The sequence below is a fragment of the Crocodylus porosus genome, unplaced genomic scaffold (genome assembly GCF_001723895.1).
Source record: "Crocodylus porosus isolate Cpor-Errol unplaced genomic scaffold, CroPor_comp1, whole genome shotgun sequence".
In the NCBI taxonomy this organism is placed as follows: Eukaryota; Metazoa; Chordata; order Crocodylia; family Crocodylidae; genus Crocodylus; species Crocodylus porosus.
Genome location: NW_017728950.1, coordinates 62,232,052 through 62,244,140, shown reverse-complemented (window position 1 = coordinate 62,244,140; position 12,089 = coordinate 62,232,052). Strand labels below are relative to the sequence as shown.

General features: G+C 47.2%; 1 protein-coding gene across 2 annotated transcripts in view; it reads right to left on the bottom strand.

Annotated features, from left to right (window-relative positions):
• The window catches only part of PIP5K1B (phosphatidylinositol-4-phosphate 5-kinase type 1 beta), a 116,233-nt gene that overhangs the window by 100,273 nt on the left and 3,871 nt on the right, over positions 1–12,089 (bottom strand). Inside the window, exon 3 of one of the 2 annotated variants that reach the window (XM_019555158.1) lies at positions 9,564–9,605. The exons of the other annotated variant lie outside the window; for it this stretch is intronic. Within the exon in view, the coding sequence (XP_019410703.1) occupies positions 9,564–9,605 (42 nt within the window). The remainder of the gene's footprint in view (positions 1–9,563; positions 9,606–12,089) is intronic. 2 annotated transcript variants of the gene reach the window in all.

Sequence of the window (12,089 nt, the reverse complement as noted above, 5' to 3'; positions counted from 1 at the left end):
GGGTTGGGTTGTTTATAACAGAAAAAAATGAGAGGTTGCCTAGCACTCTTCACTCACCAGGATGCAGGTCCAGCTGTGGCTGCATTCCCCACCCCTGCTGTATGGCACTGAGCTGCCCTGATATGCCTGCGCCCTGCCCCTGCCATTGCTCCTTACACCCAACCCACAGCCCTGCCAGTGTCCCTCACTCATGACCCACAGCCCACTGACTCTACCAGTGTTCCTTACTCTTAAACCCCGGCCCTGCTGGTGCCCCTCATTCCCAACACACTACCCCCAGCCCCTCAGTGTGTGAGGAAGGGGGTGGCTGTGTGGGGAAGAGGAGAGTGTGGCCATAGCAGTGTGGGGTGGTGGGGCAACGCAGGCAATGCAGGGGGGGCACATACCCCCCCCAGATTTCTGTGCCCCCAGTGGAGCATGGGGCTGCAACTGGGCTGGACCAGCTCTGGGCAGGAGTTGTCTCCATGACCTAGCAGGCAGGACCCAGTGTAGAAGAGAGCACTATGCTGCCATGGCCACCAAGGTGTGGCCCAGCAGCGACACAGTCATGTCCTCTGCTGCTGCTAGGCAGGCAGGGGCACCTCATCTTGGTGGCCATGGCAGCATAGTTCTCCATGCTGCACTGGGTCCCACCTGCTGGGTGTAGAGGTGACTCCTGCCCGGAGCTGGTCCAGCCCAGCTACAGCCCTGTGCTTCACTGTGAGCACAGAAATCTGGTGGGCACATGCACCCACTGCATTCCTGTACCCCCCCACAACCCCTACAGACTTGCCTGGAGGGAGCTGTAGGAGCTGCTCTCCACCATCCTGCTGGGCTGCCACATGCATGTGTACACACACACACACATTCCCATGGCACCCCCTGCTCTCTGTGTCATGCTCCCCACAGGTCCTAGCAGCCCATTGCAGCCTGAAACTCTGCCAGCCTGCAAGGGGAAATCTGCCATTTCCAACATATTTCTCCTTTAAGGGAGAAATCCATTATGTTCTACTTTAAAAGGAAAAAATACACATTCTTCTCCTTTACAGGAGAAAACCTGCATTTTTCCATCCCAAACAGAAAACCTGGATCTCTGCTTATAAGGAAAGGCTGAAAGAACTAGGATTATTCAGTCTGGAAAAGAGAAGACAAAGGAGGATTTGATAGCAGTCTTCAAATATCTGAAGGGCAATTACAGAAAGGATGGAGAAGGACTTTTCCCTGTGGCTGTAGGAGACAGGCCTAGAAGCAAGCAGCTCACGGTGCAGCAGAGGAAATTTGGTTTGAACATTTAGGAGCAACTTTATGACTATGCGAGTGGTCAAGCATTGGAACAAACAACCTAGAGAAACTGTGGAATCTCCATCCCTCACATTTTCAAGAGCAGGCTGGATAGACACTTGGCTCAGCTGGCTTTAGACAGGGATGATCCTGCTTTGAGCATGGGGCTGGTATAGACGACCTTGTGAAGTCCCTTCCAGCCCTATTTTCTTACGATCATAATTTCATTTTAGCTAGTTTTGTTAATAATTCTGTAAGATGGTGTAGCAGGGCACTAGGGTTCCTGCTACTGAATAGTGATGATATAGGCCTAGCTGCCATTCATTAGGGCAGTAGGTGCCAGTTATTATGGATACTAATTGGGTCAGCTGACGGCCAGGGGGCAGGGCCTGGCCTTTATAAATAGAGAAGGCTAAGGCCAGAGCGAGTTCCCCTCTGGCAGCTGGAGGAGCAGCAACTCTGCTGCGGAGCAGAACACGGCACGGCCTTCTGACTGACTAAGAGTCTACAGGATGAGACGGGGGGTGGGGGTGGGGAGAGCACCCTGACAGGAGTGTACATTCTAGCCGGTAGGCTTATTGTTATGTCAAAGCCGTGTGGCTTGTGGTTCTGTTTAGTTATAGTTACACCGGAGGACTGGGCGAGGCTCTAGGGGTGGAGGCCTCATCAGGAGCTCCCCAGTAAAGTGGGGGAGTTCCTAGCACCACAGAGGGTGCTGCGTAGTGGGGTGTCCCGACCCCAGCCCAGTGGGGGCAATATCGGGATGAGCCACAATTGGAAACCCCAATTGGGAAGAGCCCCAGTGGGGCATAGGCCCGAGAAGGCGGGTCTGGGGGCCAGGTGAGGCTAAGGCCGCCGGAGCCCCAACCTTAGGAAGCCCGAGTGCGGGCAGACACACGAGAGCTGCGAATATAGGCCCGAGGGCGGGCGAACGTGCGAGGAGCGCAAGTATAGGAAGCCCGAGTCGGGCATAGATAGGCCCGAGGGCGGGCAGGTGCGTGCAAGGTGCGAACACAGGCCCAGTGAGGGCGGAGAGCGCGACGAGGGTAAGTACAGGCCTGAGTGCAGGCGAGGAGCGCAAGCACAAGCCTGAGAGTGGGCGAGGAGTGCGAGCAGCATGAGCATAGGCCCCAGAGAGGGCGGAGAGAGCGACAAGCTTGAGCAAGGGCCCCAGTGTGGGCAGAGAGCGCAACGAGCACGAGCAAGGGCCCCAGTGTGGGCAGGGGAGCGCATGGGGCATGTATATTGGACACTGGGCAGGCCCAGTGGGGCACTGCCTGTGAAGGGGAAGCCCCGGAAGGGGGCAAGCCCTGGGCTAGGGCCCGGAGAGAAAAGGGCGAGTCTACTAGGGAGCCCGAAGAGAGAGAGCGGGCTACTCAGAACAGTCCCAGAGACAGGCTGGCGCAGGGAGTAGCCTCAAAATCGTAGTATCAAGACCGGCCCCGTGCCAAGGGGGGAAGAAGGCAGCCTCCCATTGATAATATAAAGATCAAAGATGTGGCGGGCGAGATAGAGGGTGCATTCAGGACCCAGACTTGGCACGGTGGGCAAGGGCGCTAGGGGAGGTCACGGCACCCCTAAGGACTATCCCACCACAGATGGGTAAAGGGTTACAAGCAGTCTGCCTTTGTAAAAAAAAAAAATGAAACCACAAACAATCTGGTTACTATAGTTACTGCAGAGGGCATTGCATGATGTCAAACAATTGCTTCCCTTAGGGCGTTGAAAGTTGTTACCTGCTTTCACAAATGCCACAACTAAACAACCACTGAGTTGGCAGTAAATGCTTGGCCCTGGCCAAGCACATGCATTTCAGACAGCTATAAAAGTACATTTAAAATACTAAAACAACAAGATCTGAACCCGAGTTCCATCAAAAGGCTACAGACTCCCCCAGCTCCAAACAAAACAGTTATTGCAGTGTAAAAGTTCAGCCCAAAGGCTGATCCGGTCTGAAGAAGAGGAGTTGAGGCTTTACTTAATTTTATTTGGATTGTCCCATAGGCAATTAATTTACTTTTACAACATTGCAAATCAGGTCTGTTCAACTTCCAAGCCTCCACAGACTATACTAGAGGAGGCCACACCAGGTAAGGCACGGGACACAAGGCTGCATGGTGCATTGATGCTTTGCCCCCACAACACACACAGGTTCACATGGGCAATCCTCTCTACTGCTGCACTGTTTGGCCCCCAACCAATGCAGTGCTGATTCCTGTGCTGCTTCCCCTCCTGTGGCCCTGGACTCACCCTCAGGTCAGCCTGCTGCACTTCACCACCCCGTGGGGCAGAGGTAGGAAGCAGCACCCAGAGGAAGGTAGGGAGTGAAAGCAACCAGAGCAATAGCAGAGGGGAGAAGCAGTTGGACAGAAGCTCAGGGACTCGATTTAAAGCCTTGTGGGTTATATGCAGCCCATGGGTCACCAGCTGGACAGCCCTATGGTAATCCATGACAACAGGACAACACTGTATATAAACAAATGCGATACATAATAGGAGAAGTACCAGGAAGATGCTATTTGGCATTCAATCAAAGAGAAAGTGAATTGAAATAGAAAGCCTCAGGATCTAACCAGATCTCATATGGGGTTGCTGCTTCCTATCATCTACATTCTGCTAGTGACAGTAGTCCCTTTCTCCTACAAGTGTCTCCAGCTCTTCTTTAATGACATTCTACACAAACAGAAATATCCTCCCTATCATGGCCTCCTTTCCTCAAGTAATTTACATCTGCAGGCTCAGGCTTTTAGTCATGTCTACAAGAGAAATCCATAGCACATTTCTGTCTTTAAAAGTGTGGGAACTTAATGAACACATGCCTAAACAAATTAGTTACATGACCATATTGCTGTACTTCTCAGTCTTCTTCACCCAACCCCTTTTTAATGCATTGCTCATTTTACTGTTTTGACATATGCCTGGTATGGTTTGTTTACCATAAAATAATAAATAATATCCAACTCTTTCTTGTCCCTCAATTCCTTACATGTAGGATACAGAGACAATTTGCTTTCCCACATCCCTTCCCTATCTTCTCCATTTAGACTATATATGCCTTAGGGCAGGGGTTTTCAACCTTTTTTAACAAGTGCACCCCTTCTGCCTCAAAGCTTCAGCTCATGTACCCTGTTATATTTTTTCTTGTTTTTAATGTTACCAATTATGTAATATAAGGCAGGCTACACTAACTAACATTAAATGCATTATTAATATATGCGGCATGCGGCTGGTAAATCTGCTGTGGGAGAAGGGGCGAGGGGGGAGGGAAGGGGCATGGGGGATGCAGATCGAGGCCCCCTGTGGTGAGGGAGGGAGTGGGGCCAGCACTGCACAGCCTGGGCAAAGTGTGGGACTGAGCCGTGAGCGGCTCATTCTGGGGGCGGGGGCAGGAGGGAAGGGGGTGGCTCCTGCTGCTGCACATACCCTGGGAGTGCACAAGGGGCATGTGCCCCTGGATCTTTGCTGGGTAAGAGCTGGCTACCACTGCAGGCTGGGGCTGGGGCAGCACCAGGCTCTTCTGGGAGGGGGGCTGAGCTAGCCTGCTCTCAGGGTGGGTGGCAGCAGTGCCAAGAGAGGGAACAGAGAGGGCTGCAGCCACCCCAAGATTCACCATAGCCCCTCCCCCCCCATGATGCTACTGCCTGCCCCAAGGAAAGCTTGGCCCAGCCCCACCCCGCCAGGAAGAGCCTGGGGCCACCCCCATCCCACAGCAGCAGCCTGCCCTTGCCCCACATGCAGATCTGGGGGCATGCACCCTGCCCCATGCCCTCCCAGGGTGCACGTAGAGGCAGGAGCCACCCCTGCCTCCTAGATAAGCCATGGCTCTGCCCTACACCCTGCCCCGGCTGTGCAGAGCCTGCCCCTGCCCCACTCCCTCCCTCACTGCTGAGGCCTCTCTCTACTACCCCCCCATACCCCTTCCCTCACAACAGACTTACCAGCTGGAACTGGCTGCTCTCCATGCTGCTGAGCTGTACTCCTGGCTGGCTGCATTGTGGCTGAGCACGTGCACAGGGCATTCTTCAACCATGTTATCGGCCACATCAGCCCAAAAAAAGCTGATTACTGATATTGTCGCTTTTTCTTTTTGGTGCCAACCCAGTGGGAACAATGTATCTATCAGTGCACCTCTAGTAATTTTCTCTCATTCATTCTGTGTACCCCCTAGGGTTTATTATGCTATGTACATCACCTAGCATAACAGGACCTTGATCTTGGTCGAGACTTAAGTTAAAAAGAAAACAACCCAAAAACTCCCAAAAGATTCTCTCAAGCCTGAACAATCCATAGGGCCAAGCTAGTTCCCTTAGGCACCATGATGGGCATCATGACCTTCAACTCAGCTCAAAGGACCTGAATGACCATTTACAAATAAATTAAGTGGGGTGGGCTTTTGCCAGGGAGTTACCTTGTCACCATACCTCAGTAAGTGCACTTCAGCAATTCAGCTATTATTTATAAAATAACCCAAGTCTTAATCAGTTCAAAAGAAGTGAAAGGACGACATAAGTGCCCAAAGTGGAGCCTTTCTATCATTCTCTGGTCTCCAATGAGAAATTGTCAATGACTTCTATGGGATGCAGCAATCTTCCCTGTTAGACTGACCCCACTCCCTCCTACTGCTGTCTGTAAAGATGACAGACATTACTTCATTCCTATCCTTGCTGAGTGTGGGGGTTTGGCCAGTTGTTGCTTCTGTATCCCATAGATGCTTCCTCCTGAAGAAATGCCACAAGCTGTCTTTCTTTCCTGAAGCCTCCCTGCAACTCACACAGTTTTATTTCTATTTTGCTACTCTTATCTCTGAGATTTAGGTCCCAGGTTTCACAGGTTTATAACTCTGAATCCTATTCAATTGATTTATAACTTGATGTAGAAATTAAAGAGACACCGTAGCTTCATTTCCCACCAAGACTTCAGATGAGAATACAATTTCTGTTAAAAATACTTCCACCCTTGGGCTTGCAGTGTACAGGTACAGCCATTAAACAACAATAGTTCCTATTAGAAGGGTGATTTAAAGTAAACTACATGGTATAGGATTTTTAATTTTAAAAATACCACTATACAATGCTAAACTTTGGGGAGCGAAAAAGGACCAATGTAAAAGGCAGAACTTTCATTGACATTCATGAAATGCTAGGGATTTTCTTTTCTACCTGAAAATTATTCAAGTTAAGTTTGGGGGGAGGCGGGGTGGTGTGACAGATTTGAGTCAGTCCCAGTTTTGAAATTTCCTAATACAAGGAAGCATTTGTTCTTCAGTGACAGCAAGTTATGATAAGTAATAACAGTCTTCACATGGTACCTTTTCCAATCTCATTTAAACATAGGCTATCTTTTCCAGTCTCATGATAAAGCTAAGCCTTTGAAGATTTCTGTAAACCCTTAAGCTTGATGTTAGACTATACCAAAGAGGGATATTTTCTCCCTGAGCCACATATAAAGAAAGGATTATTAAAGTTGTGAGCAATTACAAATTTTGTTTCAAGGTACGAGCTGCATCTAATTAATTTTATATTCATTTCTTTAGCTACTTAGACTGCTGTGGTTCACCAGCCTATCATTCAGTACCCTTTTCAGTTGCTTTTGCTGGGTTCCTGCAGGACCTCCTCACAATCTATTGAAGCTGAAATGCACAATCCTATTGTAATTATGGGCCACTGCACCCCAGTTCCCACATTCACAGTGCTCTCTTTGTACAGCTTGAGCTCCCTACAACTGTCTGTGGTATTTCATATGGCTGGGACTTCAGCTGCTTAGAAATCCAATTCTCCAATCTTGACACTGCTGGGCAGATGGATACTAATAACTTGCTTTTCCTTTGCAGAGGTCAAATTCACCTTGGTTACTGCCTGTCTCTTTGCTAGCAGCAGCCCTGACCTCTAGATCAACAGGCCAACCCTCATTATAGTTTCAATAAAACAATCTACAGCTTAAGTACAGGAAGAAAGTAAAGCATTTACTTGAATAGCAAAGGTGTGATTAAGGGAAGCTGCAAGGAGACACAAATCAGGAAAGTTATAAAAGTCTGCAGCTAGCCCTGTATCTTGTATCTTTATGGCAAAGATAAAGAGCAGTTAACAGAATGAAGCCACATCTGCCCTCTTCCCCTTTCAAAAAAACCCAAACAAACAACACCCCAAGACTCATTTACACAGCTGTACTTCCCTGTTCTTGGTCCATCCCTCTTTCGTGCCCTCTGGGACCATGTTCCAAAAGATGCTAATGCAGCTCTTCCTACTACTCTATAATGACTGTAGTGCCTTCTGTATCACTGCTGTTAGCTTTTGTTATAATCACTAGGGAATTAACAATTGAATCAGGGCTCTTTTCAGATCAACTACACTTTTCAATATGTGTCCAGAGAGGCAAGGGAATAGATTTACTGTGATTCTTTCATGAATACAATGCAAGCACTCTGCTAGGCTGCTCTGCAGAAAATGTAATCTAAACAGAAACTATTTTTTTCTGGCTTAAAAATTATTAAAATGAATTTTCCTGCCCAAATGTAAATTGGAACCTCTTTTTACACATTGCTCAACTGGGTACAACTCAATCCAGGATACTTTTCTACATTTTTTCCTGCTGTGCAAATTGCCAGAAGTGAAATGGGTATCTTGACTTTTGGTTGCCCCATTTGAGAAATCCAGACCCCCACATTTCCAAAATACTGAGGATCCATTATTGTAAACAATGAAGTCAATCCAAGCTGCTAATATATGGCACCCTGAAAAATTCAGGCACTCAAAGTTAGCAGCCACTTTTCAAAATGATGACCTTAACTTTATATTCTGGGCTGTTTCTGAGCCACACAGGCTACTGTTTGCATAGCCATGGGTCCAGAAACTCTATCAAGGTAGTTGAAATATTAGCAAATGGCTACACATTTTCCCCCTGCTGGGAAGCATGGAACTAGCACAGTGGGGGTTGTTGGCTGTAAAGAGATGATAGGGCCAGGAGTGAAACGTATGGTACTCAGTATATCCACAGAGCAAGCATCATTGCCATATGTCGAGCCTGATGACCGTTCAAGCCACTCGCTCAGCTTCCCTCCTCCAGGTGAATTCCCCCCAGAGATACAAGGATCCAAGGTGCCAGAGGAGATGTCATTTTCACCTCCATGCCAGCCACACTGAGCCAGACTCTCTCAGTGTACATGAAACACCAAATGACTTATGTAAAGCATGTTACAAAAATGCAAAGCAGAATGAGGCGAAGATACATAAAGCTAAAGTGCAAACTCTAATTTTAAATTAAAGATTGTCAAGGTATTAGTAACATCACTGCAACTCCTAAAATTAAGGCAGACAATACAAGCTTACCACATTTGTTTGGACTTTGGCTATGCTTTCACACTTATAAAAGCAGAGACCCTAACCCAAGCCAAAGCATTTTCCCTGTATCTTAGATGCAAGTGCCAAGCTAAAACTAGAATCTGGTTTGCTGCCATATACTAGCAAGTAGGTTTAGGAGATGCTCTGTTTTTGTGAATGGCAAACAGAGACAGTCAGTAGTGGAACAAGCCAAATTGGTGCCCAGGGCAAAGCCTGTGGGAGAGTGGAGGTGGTAGGAAGGAGAGGGTGCATGTGGCTAAGAGCACTGGGTTGGAGAGGGCACATGGTTCCAAGAGCAAGGGGCACATGGGTTTGGAGAGTGGGAGGCAGGAAGGGGCACAGGTTCAGAGAGCCAGGGCTGACATGGCAGGCAGCAGCCTTAAACACTGGGAACAGTCCCAGCCAAGGTGCTGCACGTGCATAGTCTGCCTGCCCTAGCTCTGTTGTTCTTAAAGCAACAGCAGCTGGGAACTGGTTTTGAAGTTCCTGGCATGGCAAAGGGCACTGACTTTGGAGGGAACAAGGAACGATTCCAACACTCCAACTAACTTGGTGCCCAGGACAGGTGCCCCTCTTGCTCATCCCTAGTTACCCTACCTGTGACAATTCTTGTTTTGAGTCATTTTTATAAATCAACTTCTAACTCTCAAAAATGTCATCTTCCACTGAAGTTTGACACATGTGGTCTCTGGGCAGCAAACTAGAGAAGAGTACAATGCTGTCAACTTTCAGTGGGAGAAGAAATTTTTATGGAAGTCAGATGTTGATTAACAAAACTGACTCAAAAGCGATAATTGTCACCGTCTCTTGTTCTAGCTATGTTTCAGGGATCATACAAGCTCTAGGGATGCCTTGGCACTGCTTATTCAAAAGTTCTCATCTGTTTTTAATCATCTTAGATAACTTTCCCTGGAGTTCCCTGAAGTTCAAATTTATACAGCTGGTAAGAGACAAGTATGCACTCACCCTGGAAAAATGGGTCAATGTGTTATTACTTCGGGAAATAATCTGAAAAGCAAATTTGATTAGTTAAAATAAAGATGCTGTTGAGTGCATTTTACCACAAACAAAAAAAGTCAAACACAAAAGCTTTACGAGAATTTTTAAAAGATAAAAACAACCCAAAACTATCTGGTCAAATTAACCAAAGACTTCACTAACAAGTTTGATTCTGAATTAGGTACAAATCTTGTAAAAGGAAGAAGCAGCTTACTCTGAGAAAATCAGATGAAACATAGTTGGAGTTTATGATCAAAACTTTCACTCAACAGTATTAATGCTTGATCCACTACCACAGATATGTGTTTGTACAGCCAGCCAGCAGCCTATATGAATGTAACCCCTGCCCCTGGATTGTGAAGGATTAAGCAGAGAGGTGTGGGGCTATTCCAAGCCCAAGAAAACCAAATCCACGAAGCTGGGTTCAACTTGGGCTCCTCTTTCCTACTTCCCCTCCTGCTAGCCACCAAAGCAGCCTGGGGGTCTGTAGCTCAATCCATTGTCTTGTTTATCATTTTCACGGGCTTTTTGTAGCCTTGCCCACTCCCATTAGCTGCTGGCAACTTCCTGCCAGCTCCCAAGGCAGATTGGGAGCCGTGGCTAAATCCATCTGCCTGGGATATGATTAATTAGTTCAAGCATACAGTTTGTAATACTAATTTCTAAAGCTTGCCTACATCACTTATCAAAGTTTTTAGAATTAAGAGCAAGCTCTTAGAAGGAAGAGTACTAAAGAGTTATTTCCCTGTTTAGAAAACTGAAGGTTTCTCTTTTAAATAACCATCAGGAAAATATTTATTTCTCTAGCAATAAGAGAATGTTAAAAAATCATAACCCATCTCTGGGTCAGGGGAATGACTCTACACTGTAAAAGGCAGGCAAACTGTTTAGTTTCTATTTACATAATAAACCTACTAACTTTCACAGAAAATGTGAAGTATTTGTGATTAGTTTTGACATCTGTTGCAACATTCTTTTCCAATATACCTTCTAAGCAGGAACCATTTACATAACTTAGTTAGTAAACACATAGTTAAAAATTATTGTTTCATAAGAGGGATTTGACTATTAAAGCTGTGGCGCATGGAAAATACCATTAAGGCTCAGACATTTGTATCACCTTACTCTGTCATATGGGTCACTGGATTTCACATCACAAGTAGAAATTTTCCATGCATCATTTCCCCCTTTTGTCTATACTTTAGATAAATATGACTAAACTTCTATATAGTATAATCTAGTTGCTGTGTAGTTCTGTCAGAGACCAAACCCTACAAGATACAATATACTATGCAGCAAAATACAACTACGCAGACACAAAATGTATTTGTGATGAAAGTACTTTTTCCTTCTAAATATTAAGTATGAAACTCAATCCATGAATAAAGCAGTTGCAGGTCCTTTGATTTCTTAGGGTCAGAGCCAAATAGGTTCTTGAGGTTTGGCTTTAATTTTGTCACTTGAAACACGAAGAGTCACTATCCCCTAAGTCTTTATCTGCAAGGAGGACATATACGGTATTACAATTCTATAAAGTAATTTTTGTACCTGTTTTAGCACAGCACTTGCACTTACCTGTACAGGGACACAGATGCCCCAGAGACAGGCTTAGTTGTGTTGTAGGAGGATTCAACTCTGGGAGAGGGCATTTCAAATCCTATTGGAGCTCCCTAGTCAGATATGAAAGCTGCATACAGGCCATGTGTAGATGAAACAAGAGGCTTGTGTGCACAGCACTTCAAAGTGGGCTAAATGCTTTTGCACTATTTTAATAGTGTCAGTGTTTGCAAGCATCAGCAGCGTATTGTGCATTAATTCCAGCCACTGTAGCAAATTCAGCAGCATAATGCGCCTTAAATGACTTGGGCGCAGCAAACTAAAACTCCAAAGAGTTTTAGTTTGCTGCCTCTACAGCCACGGAGCGAAGCACCAGGCTCTGTGCAGCTCAGGGGCTCTGCAGGGAGCCCCGCAGGCACCCTGGCAGCAGCCCAGATTTTCCCCCCTCCCTCCTAGAGCCTGTCTGCCTGCTTGAGCTGCGCAGGGGCCCAGTGCTTCCCTCTACAGCTACAGTGCCCACCAGGATTGCCTGAGCCAGGTGCCTGCAGGCAGATGCTGTCTGGAGGGCCCACCGCTGCTGTAGAGGGAACCACCAGCCCCCTCTCCCCCCTGCAGCGCAGGGACCTCTCTGCCTGCCAGCAGCTCGCCCTCCCCTCCCTGCCGCCGGAGAAGCAAGTAAGTGTGTGAGGGTGTGTGCGCGACACATGGTTTTAAAGGGCCCTAAATTGAAGTGATGTTTTTTAAAAATTCACTGCTTGAATTTAGGGTCCCCATTTCATCTACACTTGGCCGTAGTTTCCAGGCTCCCAGCCAGTCACTTTTTCCCACATTGCTTTGGCTGCAGCAGCAACTGGGGGCTCCCCCTCCCTCTGGTTCCTTCTTCCTGCCCCTGCCCCAGGGGGCAGGGTGGTGCAGCACACAGTGCAGCACAGCATG